The sequence below is a fragment of the Sinohyriopsis cumingii genome, chromosome 6, assembly GCF_028554795.1.
Source record: "Sinohyriopsis cumingii isolate HCF-2022 chromosome 6, ASM2855479v2, whole genome shotgun sequence".
In the NCBI taxonomy this organism is placed as follows: Eukaryota; Metazoa; Mollusca; class Bivalvia; order Unionida; family Unionidae; genus Sinohyriopsis; species Sinohyriopsis cumingii.
Genome location: NC_142966.1, coordinates 124,445,897 through 124,470,029, shown reverse-complemented (window position 1 = coordinate 124,470,029; position 24,133 = coordinate 124,445,897). Strand labels below are relative to the sequence as shown.

At 33.1% G+C, this 24,133-nt stretch overlaps 1 protein-coding gene across 1 annotated transcript in view; it reads right to left on the bottom strand.

The window, feature by feature from the left end:
- The window catches only part of LOC149797884 (von Willebrand factor A domain-containing protein 3B-like), a 79,236-nt gene that overhangs the window by 22,116 nt on the left and 32,987 nt on the right, over positions 1 to 24,133 (bottom strand). Inside the window, exons 11-18 of the mRNA XM_089962917.1 lie at positions 22,871 to 23,025; positions 20,810 to 20,948; positions 19,728 to 19,958; positions 19,008 to 19,193; positions 16,563 to 16,696; positions 15,377 to 15,624; positions 12,527 to 12,655; positions 8,751 to 8,783 (exon numbers count right to left, since the gene is read on the bottom strand). Coding sequence (XP_089819043.1) covers positions 8,751 to 8,783; positions 12,527 to 12,655; positions 15,377 to 15,624; positions 16,563 to 16,696; positions 19,008 to 19,193; positions 19,728 to 19,958; positions 20,810 to 20,948; positions 22,871 to 23,025 — 1,255 coding nt within the window. The remainder of the gene's footprint in view (positions 1 to 8,750; positions 8,784 to 12,526; positions 12,656 to 15,376; positions 15,625 to 16,562; positions 16,697 to 19,007; positions 19,194 to 19,727; positions 19,959 to 20,809; positions 20,949 to 22,870; positions 23,026 to 24,133) is intronic.

The window sequence follows — 24,133 nt, the reverse complement described above, 5'->3', positions numbered from 1 at the left end:
AAGAACCCGGGAAATCCCTGGAAAGAACCACCAACCCTCGAGAAGCTACTGTCAAGCTTTCTCACATACCCACATTGGCCAAATCCGAGACTCGAATCCATGCAGACAGAGGTGAGATGGCAGTGATCCATAACAGAGAGCACTTTAGACCACTCAGCCACTTGGGGCTCCCATAAATAATGTAATATTCTGTCTGTTATATTATCAATGTAATATTCTGTTCATCACATAAATAATGTAATATTTAGTTAGCTCTTGATGAATGTAATATTTTATGTATCATGTGATGAATGTAATATTCTATGATGAATATTTATAGGTTAATGCATTTGTAAAATATGAAAAAGTTTTTTGGGACGGATACTGCACAACTTGTGGGAGTTCAGAATCCATCTGAGAAAATATTTTCCCATACAAATGCAGTCATCTCTTTATTATATACTCATATTTTTTATTCTACCAAAGACTTAATTATAAAAATATACACTACAAGAAACAAAGTAATTGAACTTATTCTGTAATCCAAAACAGATACACAACTGTGCATTTATCAAAACACAATAGCAACATTAATGTGCACATAGCACCACCCAGCGATCTTTGAACTTAGTCATGTGCTCTACATCAGTTTAAAAAAGAATTGTCATTTTGGTCTACTTATAATTGAAATTTAGAGTCACATTGTGAATGAATGCACATTGCAACAGCTTTTCCAGTTGGTCTGGAATAAATGGATTTTGTTTGTTTTGTTGATTCTACTCAATTCTGCTGACTATGGACTGGATTTATTAGCTATGTAAACTCCACACAAAATACATGTGCCTGTGATTTAAGCAGGGAGGGATGTATCTTGACTCAGCTGCATGCATGTTTCTGTTATGTCATTGAATGTTTGGAATCCTAATGTGTGACAAATGTAAACCCTTTCAAATTTAATTATCAAAACGATGCTATGGAATATCATGTTCATTTCATCTTGAGTGCAGTAAGGAGAATGTTATTGCAGTTGGAATTGTAGTAAAAAAATTACAGTATAATTTTGAAACGTGTAATCAAGCTTTAGAACCCATGACATAGCTCATGTAACTCATATTTGCAGAACTAAAAAAGTACATTTGGAGGAAATTTAAGATGCAAAAATGTAAGTTTATTTTTTCCATTCTTATTACCACTAAAGAAGACATGTTTATGCTTGGTCACTTGCATGCTCATTGTATGTTATGACCTGTATGTCATTTATTGCTTGTCTAAATCCAAAACATTGTATCAACAAAGTTAATGCAAAAAATTGCAAAGAATCTGGTGTGTGACAGTAAATTCATCCAGCAGGAATAAGAATTCTTCATTGTTTTGGCTTACATTTATTGGCTCTGAGGTCCTTACTTTTCTACCAAAACCTTAAGTTGCATTTTTTTCCACAAATTTAGTACTTTCACTTATAAAATGGTATGTCTCTGATAGATATGCAATAGCCCTTGCACTCAGTATGCTTTTCTATGCTATTTTTATATACCTCAGAGAGCACTGGTCATAGTCTGAACCATTCAATTAACGAAAAGTTATGAATATTTCTTATAAATACATGTAACTGTTTAAATAATCAGAATGCTATTTTCAATACTGTGTCTCTCATGTTTGTTCTGGACATTGCTAATATCATGCTTATTCATTTGCTTGTTTGAAAGTTTCATTTGTGACTCATTAAACTCATCCACTTTGTTCACTTTATCATCTCTACTTTCAAATAGATGATGCAGCTACTTTAGTTCATGCAGAAACAAATCTAATAAACAAAAACCTAAAGCGTCTAGCTAATACGTGAGTGTACATGGTTTGTTTTCAATGGAGTTCCTAATACACTACGCTATTTTGAGGCATACTGCATGATTCTGACAATGTAATGTTAACGGAGAAAAAAAAGGAGTATACAATAATATATTTTATTTAGCACCTGATTAATGTATTATTCTGTTTATCACAGGAATAATGCAATATTTAGTTATAACACGAAGAATGCATGATGAATCTAATATTCTATTAGCATATGATGACTATAATATTTTATTTAGCATATGATGACTATAATATTTTATTTAGCATATGATGACTATACTATTCTATTTAGCATATGATGACTATAATATTTTATTTAGCATATGATGACTATAATATTTTATTTAGCATATGATGACTATACTATTCTATTTAGCATATGATGACTATAATATTTTATTTAGCATATGATGACTATAATATTTTATTTAGCATATGATGACTATACTATTCTATTTAGCATATGATGACTATAATATTTTATTTAGCATATGATGACTATAATATTTTATTTAGCATATGATGACTATATTTTATTTAGCATATGACTATAATATTCTATTTAGCATATGATGACTATAATATTCTATTTAGCATACGATGACTATAATATTTTATTTAGCATACAGTGACTATAATATTTTATTTAGCATATGATGACTATAATATTTTATTTAGCATATGATGACTATAATATTTTATTTAGCATATGATGACTATAATATTTTATTTAGCATATGATGACTATATTTTATTTAGCATATGATGACTATAATATTCTATTTAGCATATGATGACTATAATATTTTATTTAGCATACGATGACTATAATATTTTATTTAGCATATGATAACTATAATATTTTATTTAGCATATGATGACTATACTATTTTATTTAGCATATGATGACTATAATATTTTATTTAGCATATGATGACTATAATATTTTATTTAGCATATGATGACTATAATATTTTATTTAGCATATGATGACTATACTATTCTATTTAGCATACAATGACTATAATATTTTATTTAGCATATGATGACTATAATATTTTATTTAGCACAAGATTAATATAATATTAGGTTTATCACAGTAATAATGTAATAATTAGTTACCACACATTATAAATGAAACACTCTATGATGAATGTTATTTAATATAACTTTTAAAAATTGCATTGGTTTAGCCAGGGCCTGATAACACTAAAAACATACCTACTGTGATATGATTATATAATACAATTACCTCCTTTGATATTATGAGCAACGATTCATACATTGACATATACAAAACTTTGCATTGGGTCAAAGCACTGCCATACCAATGATGTCATATGAAATTTTTTTACATAAAAGATTGTTTAAGCTCAAAAATTTGTTAAATAACCAATATCCAAGTTACATTAAAAAAAGCTTTTGGATTTGTAAAGTATTCATTAACAACACGTATTGTTATGTACATAAAACATAAATCTTTTAACAGGCAAAAAACACAAATAGTTTTATTAACAAAGCAAAACATGTCAACTGCAATTAAACTTTTGATAAGGTAGATTGCACAAAGAATACTCCTGTGTAACATGCAGCTAACAGACTAGAGCCAGTTCACATTTGTGTAAAGCACATGTGGATCTGGGTCTATACTGTTTTCATACTTTTAGTTAAAGCAAACTGCTGACAATGTGTCAGTTCATTTGGAACAAAAGATCTGGATCTACTCTGTCAAACAGTTAGACATAATGTCAAGTGCATTTGGAACAACAAACCTGGACCTATTCCATCATGCTTATAATAACAAACAGCTGACAATGTGCCAGTTCATTTGGAACACATTACCTGGATGTACTCTGTCGAAGAGTTAGACAATGTGTCATTAAATTTGGATCAACAGATCTGGATCTACTCTGTCATGTTTAAAATTACAAACAAACAGTTAACAATGCATCAGTGCATTTGTAACAATAGATCTGGATCTATTCTCTCAAAGAGTTAGACAAGGTGTCAGTATATCTGAGACAACATATGTTGTACTTATAATTAAAAGCAAACAGTTAGACAAGATATCAGTGCATTTGGAACAATGGATCTGGATCTAATTTATCATGCTTATAATTACAAGTTTGACAAGGTGTCAGTGCATTTGGGACAACGAAATCTGGATCTACATTGTTGTGCTTATAATAACAATCAAAGATTGTTTTAATGCGTTATGGAATAACATATCTGAATCCATACTGTTTGTTATCTTTATATTTACAAATAAACAGTACAGATTGTGTCAATGCATTATGGTACAGCAGATCTGAGTCTATTCTGTTTGATCTGTTTATAATTACAAGCAAACATCACAGACCATGTTTTAATGCATTATGGGACAAAAAGTCTGAGTCTATATTGTTTGTTTCACAAACAGTGTAGACTATGATGTGCCAATGCATTATAGGACAACAGGTCTGGGTCAAGACTGGTCTGCTTATAATTATAAGCAAACAGTGTATAATACAATGCATTATGGGACAAGAGGTCTGGCTCTACACTGCAGATGGGTACTTAACATACACAACTATATAAGCTAACTCAACAAAATGGAATGAACAACATTATACTGGTATTTAGCTGCTAGATCAACACTAACACATCTATTAATTAACAAAAGCATACATATTAGAGCACCTAATTAAAACACCATGATAATTAACACAGCAGTCAATAATACAACCTATATCCACCACTCTTGGAGACATTCCTAATTCTTCCAATGCTGCAATAGTTGAAAATATTTAGAATAAACCCATATATAGATATCATGAGAAAATAAACAAGTGATTTAATTATTCTTGACCATTGTGCTGTCCAAAAAATAGAAAAGAAATGGTCAGTTTATTATTTGTCTGGAATGATCAAAAAGTCTGATTAAATCTTTGTCAGTCATGAAAACTTAGATTGTTTCTGATGCAGTTCTTTTGTTCTCGATGTAATAGGTCAATTCTCTGTTGGTGTAAATATGCGTTTCTGTAGATGCATATTCAGAAATGGAGATCTGTCTCCACCGGCCAGAACACTGGGTGGAAAACACATAAGAGACTCCAAAAATAAGGGCATAATTAAAAAAATATAAACACAAGACATAATTAGAAAATGGGGAACACAAGCAAATATTACCAAATGAGAACTGGAACCACATAAAGCATAAAAATAAGTACAATAAGACTATTTATCTTTTTTCTTAGTGTAATAACTTTGTTTCATATACAGCAAGTTAATAAACAACTGAAAACAATTCTGATCCAAGGAAAGCCAGTCTGAACACATATAAATATCAAAGGGTTAAATACAATTTTTACAACAAATATAGCATATATATAGTGCAAACATGAAATGGACAACAAACTGATCCACAACAAAGGATCACTAATACGCTTCAGAACAGGTGAGGAAACCAGCCAAAGGGTGAAATGCATGACGATGGAAGTACAAGCTTGTTTTGAAGCAACAAAACTCTAATCCTTGGGATGGAATGATTGGAAACCTGGAAACAGGAATCTGAACAAGTATGTCCTTCTTGAAAAGGAAGTACCCCAATCAAAATTGTCTTAAAGTTTTGGAATTAAAATTCTTTTTCACTTTTTAGGAAGTATACCTGTAATTACAAAATAAGGTGGGGGTGGGGGAAAACAAATACATAAAATCCTTTCAATTTTGGAATAAAGGGAGGTCACCTCACAGGCTTTTAAGTTTCTCAATAGCTAGAGGTCTTTAGGTGTCTTTGCAAATAAATAAAGAACAGAAGTTATGAATTAAATCAACATGCAAAATATACACTACTGTGCTGCTGTCAATTTGTATTGTAATATTTTAAAATTAAGAAAGCGTGAAAATGATCCGTTGATGAAATTTGTAATTTTTATCCATTTCAACATTTAAAAAATAAAAATGTTTTATTATCTTCGCATATGATAATCATTTTTATTATGTCAACAAGGTTTTGGAAAGTTTATTCATAATGTTTTCTATCAGAATGAAGACTGATTATAGCTGTAAATTTATGCTTCAGGTATTCCACATTGACTGTAATGATGCTCTTCTTCCTTGTTGGTCAATATTAGTTAGAAATATTCATCAATGGTTAGTCTATTCCACATTAACTACTATGTTACTCTTCTTCCTTGTAGGTCAATATTAGTTAGAAATATTCATCAATAGTTAGTCTATTCCACATTAACTACTATGTTGCTCTTCTTCCTTGTTGGTCAATATTAGTTAGAAATATTCATCAATAGGTAGTCTATTCCACATTAACTACTATGTTACTCTTCTTCCTTGTAGGTCAATATTAGTTAGAAATATTCATCAATAGTTAGTCTATTTCACATTAACTACTATGTTACTCTTCTTCCTTGTAGGTCAATATTAGTAAGAACATGCAAATTGTATTCCAAAATATTAAACCTGTGTAATGCTTTGCCAATACTGCATATGGTGGACAAGATAGGGATAGCTAACTCTAAGGTAACAAACTTTATCTCCAAGATTCATGAAGCCTAATCCCATTGGCTTATGTTGTCTAACTACCTCCATACATCATTTGTAAGCCTTGTCAATGACACAAATCTAATCCCACTGGTTTATGTTGTCTAACTACCTCCACACATTTGTAAGTCTTGTCCATAACAGAAATCTAATCCCATTAGCTTATCTGTCTAACTACCCCCAGACATTTGTAAGCCTTGTCAATGACACAAATCTTATCCCATCATCATATGTTGTATTAACTACCTCCACAAATTTATAAGTCTTGTCCATGACACAAATCTAATCCAACTGGCTTATGCTGTCTAACTACCCCAGACATTTGTAAGCCTTGTCCATGACAAAAATCTAATCCCATTTGCTAATGTCGTCTCACTACCTCCATACCAATGTAATCCTTGTCAATGACACAAAACAAATCCCATTGGCTTATGTTGTCTAACTAACCCCAGACATTTGTAATCCTTGTCAATGACACAAATCAAATCCCATTGACTTATGATGTCTAACTACCTTCATACTAATGTAATCCTTGTCAATGACACAAATCAAATCCCATTGGTTTATGTTGTCTAACTACCTCCATACCAATGTAATCCTTGTCAATGACACAAATCAAATCCCATTGGCTTATGTTGTCTAACTACCTCCATACCAATGTAATCCTTGTCAATGACACAAATCAAATCCCATTGGCTTATGTTGTCTAACTACCTCCATACCAATGTAATCCTTGTCAATGACACAAATCAAATCCCATTGGTTTATGTTGTCTACCCCTCAACATTTGTAAACATTGTCAATGACACAAATCAAATCCCACTGGCTTATCTTGTCTTGTATACATTATAATACCAACCTTGAACTCATCAAAGAATGAAGTGATGACTTCCTTTTGCACCCAACAAAGAATGAAGGGATGACATACTTTGGCACCCAACAAAGAATGAAGGGATGACGTACTTTGGCACCCAACAAAGAATGAAGGGATGACGTACTTTGGCACACATAAAAAAATGAAGGGATAACTTCTTTTTGCACCAGTCAAAGAATGAAGGGATGAATAACTTGAGAATCCATCAAAGAATGAAGGGATGACAACCTTTTGCACCTATCACACAATGACTACTTTTTTTCAACCTTGAAAGGATAACTACTTTTCATACCCAAGAAAGACTACTTTTAAGATCCTTCAATGGATGGCATCCTTTAGCACACAGCAATTAATGACGTCTTGTTACAATCATCAAAGGATGATTGCTTTTTGCAACCAGCAAAGAATGACTGCTTTCTGCACCTATTAAAGGATGATTACCTTTTGCAACCAGCAAGTAATGACTGCTTTCTGCACCTATGAAAGGATGATTACCTGCTGCAATCAGCAAAGAATGACTGCTTTCTGCACCTATCAAAGGATGATTACCTTTTGCAACCAGCAAGGAATGACTGCTTTCTGCACCTATCAAAGGATGATTACTTTTTGCAACCAGCAAGGAATGACTGCTTTCTGCACCTATCAAAGGATGATTACCTTTTGCAACCAGCAAGGAATGACTGCTTTCTGCACCTATCAAAGGATGATTACCTGCTGCAATCAGCAAAGAATGACTGCTTTCTGCACCTATGAAAGGATGATTACCTTTTGCAACCAGCAAAGAATGACTGCTTTCTGCACCTATCAAAGGATGATTACCTTTTGCAACCAGCAAGGAATGACTGCTTTCTGCACCTATCAAAGGATGATTACCTTTTGCAACCAGCAAGGAATGACTGCTTTCTGCACCTATCAAAGGATGATTACCTTTTGCAACCAGCAATGGCTGACTGATTCTTATACCTATCAAAGTTTGATCACATTTTATACACACCAAATAATTGTTGCTTTTTATCCACAGAATCTTTGAATTCATTGTAGTTTAAATATATTCAACAGTAACACATGTGAGGTTAGTGATACAAGAATTTAATGTCTGGTTAATGGACTCACAGTGTTTGATAGCAAAAATGTGAATAAAATAGAGAGGGGTAGAACATGAAGCAAAATCAGAAGATCTTTCCTAGTATTTTCTCATTACCTGACAACAGAAAAGTACTGTACATTTAAGAGCAGAATGGAGTAAATGGAGTAACAAGCAAGAAACTCATCAAAGCGGGAATTTTATTTAGATTAAGGAAAACTGTAAAAGCCATTCCATTAACAGTTCCCCCAATCACAACAAAAATTAAGGCAAAGTATTTGTCATTACTTGCAGATGTCAATGTAGCTAACTACTTGCACTGCTGAGTATTTTTGTATATAAACCATTCATAATCTCTTTATGCATCCACTTTTAAGTATCTCTGCATGGAATAGCAAAACAGAATTTTTCCTTACTTCTTACCATCAACATGATCCACATAATAAATCTTTTCTCCTGAAAAATTTGTGAGAATATCCATTAACGACAGCTGCTACCACTTCTTCCATACATTCTATGTGGATTTTGTTGTTGTTGTTGTTATTGCTGATGTTAAGGCTTTTTTTTTTCATTAAGAGTTAGTGATATATGGAACATATCATTCAAGAAATGCATCCTGACATAGCAATATATCCCAAAATTATTAATCAAGGAGTGATAATAAACATCCTGACATAGCAATATATCCCAAAATTATTAATCAAGGAGTGATAATAAACATCCTGACATAGCAATATATCCCAAAATTATTAATCAAGGAGTGATAATAAACATCCTGACATAGCAATACATCCCAAAATTATTAATCAAGGAGTGATAATGAACATACTGTTATCAACATTTTGCATATTTTAGAAATAATATGAACCCAAAATTACCACTGAATTACAGTTCTCTTACTTAAAAACATATAAAATTCAATAAGATTTAATATTTTCTACAAAAAAAACAAAAAGAGTACCATGCCCTGTGGTTCATAGTCTTCAAAGCACACACTAGTATGGAGCGGTTGACTGGTTGACTATTTATAGACCAATGGGTCTCATTTATCTTGGTCAAGGTGTATGGTCTTGTTGTTGTTGTTATAGGGTTTAACGCCATTTTTCAGCACACGATATAATTGGATATCCTGTACATTAGTTTGGCTTTTTCTCAAACTGATTTGGTCTTTAATAGGTAATATTTTTAACTTACCAGCTAAATTTTCCTTGCTTTCTTTCTGGATTGATATTATTCCAGTTGCTCTTTTTTGTTGTTGTTGTTGTTGTTGTTGTTGTAGGGTTTAATGCCATTTTTCAGCACACGATAGGCTATACATGGCGGCCAGTATTAATAGTGGAGGAAGAACCCGGGAAATCCCCGGAAAGAACCACTGACCCTCGAGAAGCTACTGGCAAGCTTTCTCACATACCCACATTGGCCAAATCTGAGACTTTAACCCACGCAGACAGAGGTGAGATAGCAGTCATTCATAACAGTGAGTGCTTTAGACCACTCGGCCACTCAGGGCCCTGTGTATGCACTTAATTAAACTTAATCTGCAGTAACCATTATTGTTTTGTTAGCCTTACCATAACTGTGATCACTAACTCTTAGATTCCAAAATCTACAGTTTTCTTTTATACCCAAAGTGCAAGACATCTTCAAAGTTAGGCAAAGAACTTACCCAGTAACTAAAGTTATTCTGCAAAACACATTTTTCTTTTAATTACAATGATCCTTACCTTTGACCCTTCCAACCCAAAATCAGAAAGCCTCTTTCATACCTTAAATGTAAGCCTTCTGCAAACTTTGATTAAGGTACATGGGCTAGAATTAAAGTTCATATGCAAGCACAAATTTTCTTTTACAGTCACAGTGACCTCAACTTTTGAATTTGTGAACCCCACTTATCAACTGACTTCATTCCTTCCCAAACTGAAAGCCATTCACAAACTTTGGTGAAGATGTATTTCTGATAACTGAGATTTTGGTGAAGAAATAACTTTTTCCCCAGTGACCATGATCTCTGACCTTTTGACCCCATGTCAACTAAAGTTATTGTGCAGAAACAATTCTTCATTTATAGGTCACTTTGACCATTGCCCTTTTTATCCCCAAATCAACAGACTTATTCTTTACCCTGTATGCAAGCCATCCACAAAGTTAGATTCTTGTAAAACCAATGTTATTAAGTGGAAACATTTTTCTTTCTTCAGTCAGTGACCTAGACTTTGGTCTTTCTTGACCCCAAATTGATAGACTTTTTCCATACCTTAAATACAAACCATTTACAAAGTTTGGTAATGGTGTATGGTGGAGTGCTATTGTGTTGAAACAAATAAGGAACAGGCTGATAATGATGAAGATCAATATATAATATGATTGGCAAATAAAAAATTGATACATTTCATCCAGTATTGCTCTTATGATAAAAACATGGGCATGACAAATAAATTTGCCAAAATGTAGAGGAAGGGCTTTTTATTAAACAAAGATAACCTTAGGAAATGTCTGGAAAAAATGAGTAGATATGGGGGTGGGATTATCATCAAACATGACCTTATCATCAGATAAATACATGACATAAATTACAAATTAACGTAAATATCGAGTATAAGAGAGAAAAAGAAAGAATTTTGCTGATTTCATTGACAAATGTTTAAGTTATAATGATATGATAAATGCATACATTACACTGTGAAAACTATATATTACATTCTTTTCCAACTGGCTCTTTTAATCACAATCTTTTTAGGATTACCAGAGTTGTTTCAATTTCTCTATGGATGTGGCTTTCCTTTTAATAAGCACTTACTTGGTCAATTACTTTTCTGAGTCTTTTAAAAGAAAGGCCTGGTTTCACATTGTTTGGTCAATTACTTAGGCCTGGCCTCACATTGTTTGGTCAATTACTTGTCTGAATCTTTTGAAAGAAAGGTCTGACCTCACATTATTTGGTCAATTACTTGTCAGAGTCTAATGAAAAAAGGCCTGGCCTCACATTGTTTGGTCAATTACTTGTCTGAGATGTTTGAAAGAAAGGACTGGCCTCACACTGTTTGGTTGATGGCCTGTCCGAGTCTTTTGAAATAAAGGCCTGGCCTCACATTCTTTGGTCAATTACTTGTCTGAGCCTTTTGAAAGAAAGTCTTGGCCTCACATTGTTTGGTCAATTACCTGCATGAGACTTTTGAAAGAAAGGCCTGACATTGTTTGGTCAATTACCTGCATAAGACTTTTGAAAGAAAAGCCTGTCATTGTTTGGTCAATTGCCTGTCTGAGGCTTTTGAAAGAAAGGCCAGGCCTTACATTGTTTGGTCAATTGCCTGTCTGAGGCTTTTGAAAGAAAGGCATGTCCTCACTATATGGTCAATTGCCTGACTGAGACTTTTGAAAAAAAGGCTAGGCCTTACATTGTTTGGTTAATTACCTGAGACTTTTGAAAGAAAGGCCTGAAATCACATTTTTTGCTCAATTACCTCTCTGAGTTTTTTGAAAGAATGGCCTGACCTCACATTGCTTCATCAATTGCCTGTCTGAGTCTTTAGAAAGAAAGGCCTGACCTCACATTGTTTGGTCAACTGACTGTCTGAGTCTTTTGAAAGAAAGGTCTGGCTTCACAGTGTTTGGTTGATTGCCTGTTTGCGGCTTTTGAAATAAAGGCCTGGCCTCACACTGTTTGGTGAATTGCCTGTCTAAGTCTTTTGAAAGAAAGACAAGACCTCACATTGTTTGGTCAATTGCCTGTTTGAAGCTTTTGAAAGAAAGGCCTGGCCTCACACTGTTTGGTGAATTGCCTGTCTGAGGCTTTTGAAAGAAAGGCCTGGCCTCACAGTGTTTGGTCAATTGCTTGTCTGAAATCTTTTGAATGAAAAGCCTGATCTCACATTTGTTCAAGTTGGCTTCAACACTTTCAAAACACAGTGTCTAAGGGCTGTACCAGTAAAACATAACTGGAAACCCGAGAAGGCACTTTGATTGTGGAGTAGTCTCTGATAGATGCAATTCAGAACTTTGTATCATTTTTATATAAACCCTTTGAGTAATCAGTGTACCTTGGCATATGTTTTTATAAAACTGCCTTCTCTGGGTACAATGCTTAGATGGAAAAGCCCTAAATATGTCTCTGCTATTATTATGAAACTTCCTTCACTGGGTACCATGTTCAAGTAGATCAATACGATCATGGTAAAATCTTTTAATTTTCTCAGTCTTACCTTCTGCAAGTGTCTTCTGTTTGTAAGCCTGATGTTCAAATAGCTGGCGAGTCTCAGGCAGGAGCCATTCTTCTGGCTGGAAGGATCCAGAGCTGTTAAGGGTGCGTAACAAACTAGTTCGAGTGTGACCTGAAATCAAAGCAATATTATTAATACATTGAAAATTCTTGCTTGTATCAAGTGAAAAACATATTTCATCATAAGGATGAAAAACTCAGATGAAATATATTCATTATTCACTCAGAACAAACAAATTTTCTTTCTATTTTATGACGAAATGTATGACTGGCAATATGCATAACAGACTGAAGTAGCAGATTTCTTACAGTATCCTGCGTGATACTGTCTGCAATTCTGCTATGTTTTGTGTATATTCACATAGAAGACATAAGTAGTAACATAATTCTCCAAATGAAAGGTAAAATACATATTTTTAAAACAAAACTGAGGTAAAGAAATCAGCAGCTTGTGGGATTTTTAATCTGGTTTTCCTGCATCATAGGTGACCATAACTTAACACTTGACCAAGATAATGTCAAAATGGCAGATCAAATTTCTTTGTGATAATGTTACTGATGTCTTTTGACTGTAGTGAAAATAGTATTTTTGATAATTCACACCAATGAATGATTAAAATATTTTCTGATAAAAAAAATCCAGTAGTTCACAGCAGGACATAAAATAAATAGTAGTAATTTGTCCTAAATATGGTATTAACTACAAAATCCACATATCTTTAAACATATAAAATACAATGAAATGTCAGAATTGTAATTTGCCATTGATTGTTTTGGCAACCCTAAAATATCATAGCACTGAGAGAATTTTTGCTTTGTGTGACTATACCATCTGAGTAAACTTGTTTAAATTTTGCATTTGTTTCCAAGATAGCACCAGTACAATTTGTGAAAGAGTCAAATTTATACTGTTTTATCCTTCAACAGATAATGAAAAAACTAAGCTCAACTGTAAGTACACAAAAATGTATAATATGTTTTGCTCTTAGTTGGTGCAAAGAATGAGCATCACATGGAATAGGAATATGTCGAGATCATCAGGCCAAGAAGTATATATAATCCATATCATACAAAAGTTCTTTCCACCAACTCAGAACAAAACAAGAATGTAGTTTTGTGTTTATTACATATTGCCTCTTTTTACCGTTTCTAAATATGTTTAGCTTTACTGTATGCAAGTAAATCATAATGAATTGGGATTTATAAGGCTCTGATTCACTGCATCTAAAAATATCTGTTGGATCCAAAAATAATTAGGTACAATACAAAGCATGCATTGACAAATTGATATCTAAATGAACAACAGTATCTCTTCAGTTTTCTTTAGGTTTTAATGCAAAGCCTGTGTGTAACTATATGCATTACTCTATTCAAAGATCAATTTCAGATTTTCTTACATGGAGAAGGTTGTCACCCAACACTCTCATGTTCCTAGTACAAATAAGGTACATCCAACAAACTTTCATGAACACTTTATTCCACCAACAGCAACGAGAGAATAATTTCTGTATTTTTAATTTTGCAATAAAAGTTTGTATTTTGATGCCATCATGACAGGCTATTTATACTAAACCTTGCAATAAGTCATGACTTGATAAATGTATAAAAGTATATTACACATAAAAATGAATTTGTTGGTTTTAGTGTATACTCCTTTTTAATTATCAAAAGACTGATATAAACATGTACGTGTCAGAAAAGACTTGAGAGAATGGTAAGACAAATGTGCTTTAAAGAGCTCTTCATTACAGTCCCTCATATACACCTGTAATTATACACCTGTAATTGTACACCTGTAATTGCATGTTCACCTTTCAATTAACTGTAATGATGTAATCTAAATGAACAAATCTGTCTAGAAACTCCAAAGCCAAATCCTGGAGATGCCAGGAATTTGTTACAAACTCATGAACATGCCAGCAGAAGATGCAGGTTGAGAACATGTGCTCTGTTGTTGAATTGAACAGCATTTAGGTGTCATAAATTTGTCAGGAAAATTATTTGCTTTACACCTCGAGCTAAACATGAATAGGTCAGTGTGAGGACAGAACAAACAAGGAAGGAGGGAAAAACTGAGGCTTCAAAAAGATCATTGGTGCAGCTGTCAAGACTGATAAGATATGGGAATTTCAACATTAGTGTTAGAACTATGGCCCTAAGACCTGCCTGATCAAGACTCAATTTAATATTAATGGTAGAGTCATTACAACGAAAAGTATAACCATGCAAATGGTGCACAAAGGAATGGTCTATATTTTAACTACTGAAATGCATCATCATTCACTTAGAAGCAATCAACAGAACTTGTAAAACAGAGAGTAATTGAAAATTGGGAATAAACTGCAAAAGAAGTAAACTTTTGATTTATAAAACTTTGAAATGGCAAAGATCTGATAAGAGACTACAAATATTTGTGTATGTGTACTAGACAGCCCTTTCTGCATGTGATGTAAATCCCTGTTATCTGATTGGCCTCACCCAATAAGACTAAATTACAGCAAAAACAAAGAGGAAATGGGGCAGGAGGGCCAAGAAGTGGACTGAATTTGAACTTCCTTCAAGATTTTGATATAATTAATTTTTTATATGGTTTTAAAAAAACTATTTTTTGTGTGCAAAATTTACTTAATTTAAGTATTTAAAGGTAAAATTAATTTTTTGGGGGTCTAAATCAACATTTTTATATGACAGTAAAATCTACAACTGCACCAGTTGCTGTAGTAATGAACAACCTATTTTCTATAATGGAAGCATGGTTCTCCATTTTTAGGATTCCAGACACAATTAATTACATAAATCTAAGAATCACTTTTACTCATAGAATGTAAATGACCTGCTGAAAGAGGTTTCTTAAGAGGTCTTCTGGTGGTGGCAGGTCGAGCTGAATTTGGTCGCTGAGGTTTGAAGGACTTGAAAGAAGACCTCAATTCCAGTGATGTGGCTACAGGAGTCATTCTGTGTTGAGTTGGAGGAGCGCTACTGGGTCGTAAGGGTAGAGGTGAAGAACTGGACCTGTAAAGATCAGTGGGGTCCATAGGGGGGACTGCTGATGGTCTGTCTGTCTTTGGCAAGGGATGATTCCTAAAAGATGAAATTAATTTAAAGCACAAGAAAGCCTCGTTCATCCACACTCCACTTATCAAAATATTTTGGTATTATCCACATGATAAATTCTGCACAGACTTCTATTTTGTCACTCTCTACTGCAGTGAAATGTTAATCCATTTTCCCTCTGCTGTGAAATGTTAATCCAGTTTCCCTGCTAATCCATAAAAAAGGGGTGAGAACAAAGGAATTCACTGAGAGATAAAAAGGGTTTCACTGTACTTTTACTGATTACAATAAAGGCAATTAAATTCAAACACGGACAACTTTCCAAGTTGCAGATATTGTAAATCATATTATTTTAGTATCATTGCTTTTAATTAATTTTGTTAATTATGTAAATTCATGGCAAACTTTTACCTGCATTTCAATTTAACTAGATTGACCATAATGGGGACAGAAATGGTTTTCCAATAATATATTTCAATGGTACTGTATATACACTCACATAACTTCATAGACCCAGACCTGTTGTTGCATAATGCACTGGTAGATCTGGGACTATGCTATTTGTTAGGATTAAAAGGTGGAGCAAATAACACTGACTTTGATCAGCCAGTACATTATTCAATGGCAAATCAGGTCGATGTTGCTTGTGGTTGGATCTTACTTATAGACAAGTATACAGGGTATGTGCGAAAGTTCAATAAGGAAAATACTGAAAACATCAATGCAGAATGAATGTGAATTTGTTCAAAGTAATAATAAAATGAATGTGAATTTGTTCAAAGTAATAATAAAATGAATGTGAATTTGTTCAAAGTAATAATAAAATGAATGTGAATTTGTTCAAAGTAATAATAAAATGAATGTGAATTTGTTCAAAGTAATAATAAAATGAATGTGAATTTGTTCAAAGTAATAATAAAATGAATGACTGAACTTTGTGCTTTTGTTATTTACTTGTTACTTACTTGCTGCACTTTTTGAGGATTTCAATCTCCTTCTTCCAAGAGAGTTTGGCACACTCATCTCTAAGTTCTGCCACTCTGTCTAGATTGTCAATGCCCTGCTTTATCTCATCCTTCAGAAGCTTGATGTCCTCACTCTGAAAATATCACATGACACCTCAGAAATTTACGTCTGGATAATTTTCACTATTGTTGAGATATGATCACCAATCACTAACGTTTAGCCTTGTAGAAACTTGCGTACTGGAACATGAAGAATTTATAAGAAATATTTCTGCTAAATGATGAAATAGAACACTAACAATCAATATCAAGTGGTTTAAATCCAAAATTAACAAAGGAAATTACACTGCTCATACATTTAAATTAACAAAGGAAATTACACTGCTCACATATTTAAATTAACAAAGGAAATTACACTGCTCACACATTTAAATTAACAAAGGAAATTACACTGCTCACACATTTAAATTAACAAAGGAAATTACACTGCTCACACATTTAAATTAACAAAGAAAATTACACTGCTCACACATTTTACACACCCAGATAACCCACAAACTTATTTAATAATGCAGGGGTATTTTGGACCCCTTTTTTAGTGTAAAAATATACCTTCAAAATAGAGAACATGAATTAAATATTGATTAAAATTGGTAAATTAAAGCCTGATAAATCACTCGCTGTATTTTCAAAAATGCCAGCTATTGCACATAAGTTTCAATTAACATCATGAAATTTGCAACCTTTAATAAGTCATATATTTTCTAAAATTCTTTTATAAAAAAAAGAATTTTCACTACATTGTAAACAATAATAAATGACAAAATATTTATCAGCGAAAATGTAAGTAAATGCCTAGTGGTGGTAACACTTTAAGAAATAAATACAAATGAAATATGTCTTGTCAAATGAAATTCATGTTTCAGATTCATCTTTTAATTTAATTTAAATGAAATCATCATAAATGACCTCTTGTATTCAAACAAGTAGAAATGCCAGTTGATTGACACAGTAATGCCCATTAATATTTCTGAAAGAACCTAATTAAGTAATAACTGTCTTTTAATCTCTGACTTGCTGAAGTGTTTGTTGCACTGTTACAATCATTGAAAAGTAGACCTGATTCAGATTATCTCAAAATTTACATCTTTTGTATCAAATCAAGTAAAGAGGGTAGAATTCAAAAAGTTAAAAGGTATACAAATCCTACAGACATACAAGCTAGTCTCAGTCATATGTTGAATCAATTTATTTAAATTCAGCAAATGTTATTATGTAACTAACATAATTAAAATATCTAACATTGATTCATCTAAAACATTTGATTAAGGATAGCAATGGAACCACAAAAAGTGAATTTGATGTATATAAGGCTTACTTAAGGGTTCATTGCAGAGAAGTGAGTTCCAAAATTTGTAGTTAAATTATGATTCCTGAACTGGCAGTCAAAAGTTTGCTCAAGGATGAACAAAACTTGTGTTCACTATTACTTACAATTAAATCACAGCATCAATATTTCACTAATAGAACCCCCAAAAATTGAGTTTAAATACAAATGTGGGTTTCAGTGTTGCTGTTTTTCTAAATAAATATCCATAATTTTTGTAAAAGGAATCTTATTTTGTTTTGCTTCAAGAACAACATTATAATGCACTGCCGTTCATATGCAAAAAGTAGTGACATAGTACATGGCATTTACATATGTTTTTAGTGTTGAATCCTATTGGAGTAATGTTTTTATAATTTTTTTGAGATTGGTTGTCTTCAAAATAATGGTAATTTATACAGTAAAGTGAACAACTTCATTAGGAAAAGCTATTTACTGAAAATCATTTCAAGCACAATTATAAAACATGTATTAAACAATTTAGCCCATATAGCCCTCTTCTCACTATTGATGTCCCTTTCATAATTTTTCACAAGAGTATTGTTAACCCATGCTTATGCTGTTGTCTATGCTTCTGTACCCCACAGTGTGTGAGTTATCAAGGAATGGTGTACTTTGCAGAATAGAAAATAGGCGCATTTGAAAATCAGGGGCTATAACTCTGCTAAATGGTGACAATAAATTTTCAGGATCAAAAACTTAACCAAGGTCTTATCAATAACTAGCTGCATGCTAAATCAATAAATTTAAAAAAATACTGTGCATAAATGAAAATGGTCAGGTCTGATGATTTGGGGTAATAATTCAGGTAATATCAACCTGCATGTAAAATTAAACTGAGAGTACTTATAATTATGGATATTATTACATAGAAATGAAAGTGAAATGGACAGAGAACATAAAGATGAAAGGCTGAATAGATGGAAGGATGGGCAAAGAGAAAAATCCAATTTAATTTCCTTTGTTTTCCACAAGACGGTGATAAAAAGTGAAAAAAGTTTTGGATTCTGTTGTCTGAAAGAGGTTAATTAAACTCTAGAGGATAATGTTCTTTTTACCTTCCACGACTCTGGCACATTGTCATAATTCCGTCCTTTTTGTGAGAAGTAATGATACCTCCCCGCTGTAGCCTTGGAAAGGTTACTGAGAAATTGGTTAGCCTCTTGGTCATTGCAGTTGAAGGAGATGGTGTGCACAGGAACATTTCTCTTCATCTGGACTTGGGCTATGATGGACCTAGGAGGCTGTAAATTGTAAATAAGAGAAGCTGCATCAAAACAAAAACAACAATGCATCTTTAATCCCCTGGGATGACCCCTTTTTGAAATCTTAATTTTACTAGTAACTGGAAAATTGGGTCTCTTGAATCTGTGGTAAAGTATTCAATTGTGCTGGAATGAAAGTTTTTCAGAACTCTAATTATGTTACAGGATGAATCTTCATTACATATATTTGGAATAATGACTGATCAAATATGCATAAAGTTAAAACAAAAGTACAAAGGTAAAACAAAAATGGCCTGGGAATGATTTTTCCTAAAAGTTTAGCAAAGTGTATAAATTAGGTCACATTAACAAAACTACATATATATAATATAGCATATTAATCAATCAATTCACATAAAGGATACATCTGGTAGTCAAAGTAATACAGTTTTTTAAAACAGGTCAATATGACCCAGCAATGGTGCATGAAATATGTTCAACTCAAGATATACTATGTACGGCTATCTTCTTCAGGATTAGGAAACAATGCAGCGTACAAGATAACTCTCCTACCTGATCAGGTCTACCATCAGTCAGGAGGTAAACAGCCTGTGTTCCAGGGTCTCCAAGGGCTTGCTGAACAGCCCCATATGTATTGGTGGATCCCCAGCAAGACAAGTTCTGGATCCAGCGCCAAGCACCCTCTAGGCTGTTTTCATTTACCTCCACCAGTCGATTCTGCCAGACCAGAACCTTGCTGTTGAAAGCTACCAGGTTAAACTTCATCTTGTGTCGCAACTGTTCCTGTAAAAAACAGATCATACATAGAAATTATATAGAATTCCGAAGAGTACTGGAAATACCATGTAACAAGATCAGCTTCCATAAATGAAAGACTAAGAACAAGAAGCTGATATCCCCATTTGCTTAAAACAGCAAGCTTTACATCTCTTCCTTTTCTAGCCTTCAAACTTCTTCCAGCATTAATGATTAAATAACCCTACTCTGCCAAGGGATTTTACAAGTACTCAAACTGGACCTGATTCCAATTTTATTTTCAGAAAATCTGAACAGCACTGGGGTTACAAGCTTGCTTTGTACCACTGAATTCTGGGTTCAGTCACTGAAGCATGCAAAACACCAACTCTGCTTTCTTGAGTGTCATCCAAATCCAAGACTTTTTACTTCTCTATCTGGACTTTCAAGATTATTTAATATAACAAATATAAGTTTATCTTGCTTGTTTTAAAATTTCAAACAGTAGAATCTTAGTTATCCAAACTTCTAATGGGGATATAAAATGTATCAGATAAATTGAGTTCAACACATCTGGGGACATAATACTGTAAATTCATTACTTTTGTCATGATCAATTTTTGACAAATTTTATTTTGCAAGGAAAGTTTACATATTTGAGCACAATGAAATTTGTGTTTTGGTGGAAGGGTCTGATTGTTTGCACAGAAGGATTATTGTTTTGGGTTTCCTGAAAGTTGTTGTTTACAGCAATTGCAAATAAATCAACAAAAGTTGGTTCCCACAAAAAATAGTTAATTCACAGAATGTCTGAATAAATTAATGGCTGAGATAGAACATTTTTAAAATAAATATGGCCATACAGTATTAAATAGTAAATATAAATATGCAAATCTGACCTGCATCAGAAGGAAGAGCTTGTCCTTGACATACTGGATGCTGGGAACCATGGACTCTGAGGTATCAATCAGTATGTAGATCTGTTCTTCTATCACTGTACCAAATAGTGCTCTGCTACCCTGATTCAACCAGTCAATTCTGTAAACCAGTCACACATAGTAACAATTACCCATGATTCTCTGCTACAATGATTCAACCAGTCAATTCTGTAAATCAGTCACACATAATAACAATTACCCATGATTCTGCTACAATGATTTAACCAGTCGATTCTGCAATGCCAGTCACAGTAAAAATTACCCATGATTCTCTGATAATGAAATGCCTCATGATAATACTACTCTCACTTTTAAACCCACACCCTACTTTTTCCTAAGGTTCATCACAGGAGAAATACATTGAGAAGTTAAAAAGAAGCTGGTATGTTGAGCCTGTCCTTGAACATTCTGGTAAACTGGTATTTTACCATCTAGATTTACCCAAATAGTTGCATTGTTTAGTGAAGATAAAAGCCATGTCCTTGTTATAAAAAAATAAGAAAAATATTTTCTTACATTATTCACTGCAAATGGGGCATATCTTAAATATAGTGACTCTTTAAGCATTTGAAAATGCTGCCTGCCCATTTGTTGGAAGCCAATAAAATCATGTCATGTTGATATAATTAAGAAATTGTGTCTGGTGGACTACTATATTTTTGGCTTTTTTACTGTCATGTTGTATCATTTTAGAAGAAACAAAAGTGGTACTTCACTTGTTCCTCCAACATATTTAAAGCACCCAAGAAACTGTTACATAAGATAAAAGATGCTAAGATATTCGATTGGTTAAAAACATCCAACCATATCAAATTTTACATTTTGTTACTCTGATTAATCATGATTGGCTTAGATGCTATGGATTTATTTGCAATCATCTAAAGCATTTGTGTAATCCTGATATAAAGCAAGTGCTGTTCAGAGATGCTTTAGGATGTGGCAATTTTGAGCAAATGTAAATCCACCATATCAATAATAAATAAAACATGAGTGGAGAAAGGCAAATTAAACTGAATGTTTGTTCTTGAGTAACAGGCTGGTCAAAATACATCAGATGAAATAAGTGAAGACCACTTTAGAGGGTGAACATGGTTTAAATTAAATAAAGAATTAAAAATGAATACAGGAATAGATCAAATAGCAGTACAATGTCAGACTAGTCGTATAAATAAGACTTCAAAATGTTTGTATAAACAAGTGCAAGTCTTATAATTATATAGAACTAAATGTCAGACCTCCGTTATCTTCAACTGAAATCAGCGACTTTGATCCTACTACCACTATTCAACAATGGCATGAATAAGACAAAGGTAGCCAACCTGTAAAGACGTTGTCTCTTTCCAAACTCTATTTGACCTTGCAATATATTTTCTATATTTTGTAGAATGTTTATGATAAGATATAGCCAGAACTGTGCTGATGTGCCTATACATGCATATGCTTACAAGACACTGGTAGCATTTTCTAGTTCATCATTAAAGAGATTACTGTCAAAGTCAATGTGAGTACCATTTTCATTCAGGACCAACTTGGACTAACTAAAACTTTGGAAAACTGTGTTGCAGTGTCAAGATAGTTTTTAAAAAATTATCTTTACAGATAGTTAATGCTTTGAAAAGACTTGAAATCAATAACAATTTGTCCCATACAATGACTTTGTACCAGTAGTTTTACACTCTGATATTAACTTCTCAGGTCTCCTAAAACTGCAAACTATGCTATTTTAGAATGTCTCAAGATGGTTTGATGGGAAAATGTTCCTAATATGGCTTAGAGAATAACTTACCAGTGCTCAATAACTTTAGAGGATACTTGTCCAGTATTTGACAAGTCTGAGAATACTTGTCCAGTACTCAACAAGTCTGAGAATACTTGTCCAGTACTCAACAAGTCTGAGAATACTTGTCCAGTACTCAACAAGTCTGAGAATACTTGTCCAGTACTCAACAAGACTTAGACAATGCTGGGCCAGTCCTACCATACTGAAACAAATAAAAGAAACAGAGATGGACAGATTGATACCTGTTCTGGAATAATCTTAGTGCAACCAGCATTTTCTGTTCATATGTCCTGTGGATTTCTGGTGTAACTTGGACATGTACTACTTGACCATTCTTCCACCGGACAACAGGGAAGCTATCACAATATCTGGCATTCACCAACTTGGTAGTCTGAATCTGTGAGAAATTTAAGCTAACTTTGCTATTTATTTTTCTCAACAAGTAACACTGTACAATTATTGATTTCTGCTAAAACGGTTTAAAAACCAGAAGAAGGTGATGCTTACCAATGCCACTGGCTAAGGTGAATCAAACTTAGAAAGTGATATTAACCAAGACCACTTGATGAAATGAATCACTGTCAGAAAGTGATATTCACCAAGACCACTTGATGAAATGTATCAATCCATGAAAGTGATATTCACCAAGACCACTTGATGAAATGAATCACTGTCAGAAAGTGATATTCACCAAGACCACTTGATGAAATGAATCACTGTCAGAAAGTGATATTCACCAAGACCACTTGATGAAATGTATCAATCCCGGAAAGTGATATTCACCAAGACCACTTGATGAAATGAATCACTGTCAGAAAGTGATATTCACCAAGACCACTTGATGAAATGAATCAATCCCAGAAAGTGATAATTCAGCAGGGTCACTGGCTGAGGTAAATCAACCTTTGAAAGTGATAGTCACCAAGACCACTTGATGAAATGAATCAATCCCAGAAAGTGATAATTCAGCAGGGTCACTGGCTGAGGTGAATCAACCTTAGAAAGTGATATTTACCAAGACCACTTGATGAAATGAATCACTTTCAGAAAGTGATATTCACCAAGACCACTTGATGAAATGAATCAATCCCAGAAAGTGATATTTTTCTGGGATTAATAAATCTGTGTACCAACCCAAATCAATGTTCATTAATTGTTTTATTATACAAATTTAAATGTATTACCTAGATTTGTTTTTCTTTAATAGTATTAAGAAAACACCTGATCATGTTGGATGAATACATAACAAAACTACATAGCAAAAGTTCAACAAAATTTCAGCCTTTAAGTTAATTTACATGTAAGATGTTAATATGAATTTAAAGAATGAGTCAAAACAGAAATTTAAAAAATAGAAGCAATGACAAACATATAAGACATATACTAACATTAGTCATATAGGAGTCACATGCTAATAAAAGTCATATACAAGTCATATACTAACAGAAGTCATATACTGATAGAAGTCATATACTAACAGAAGTCATATACTAATAAAGGTCATA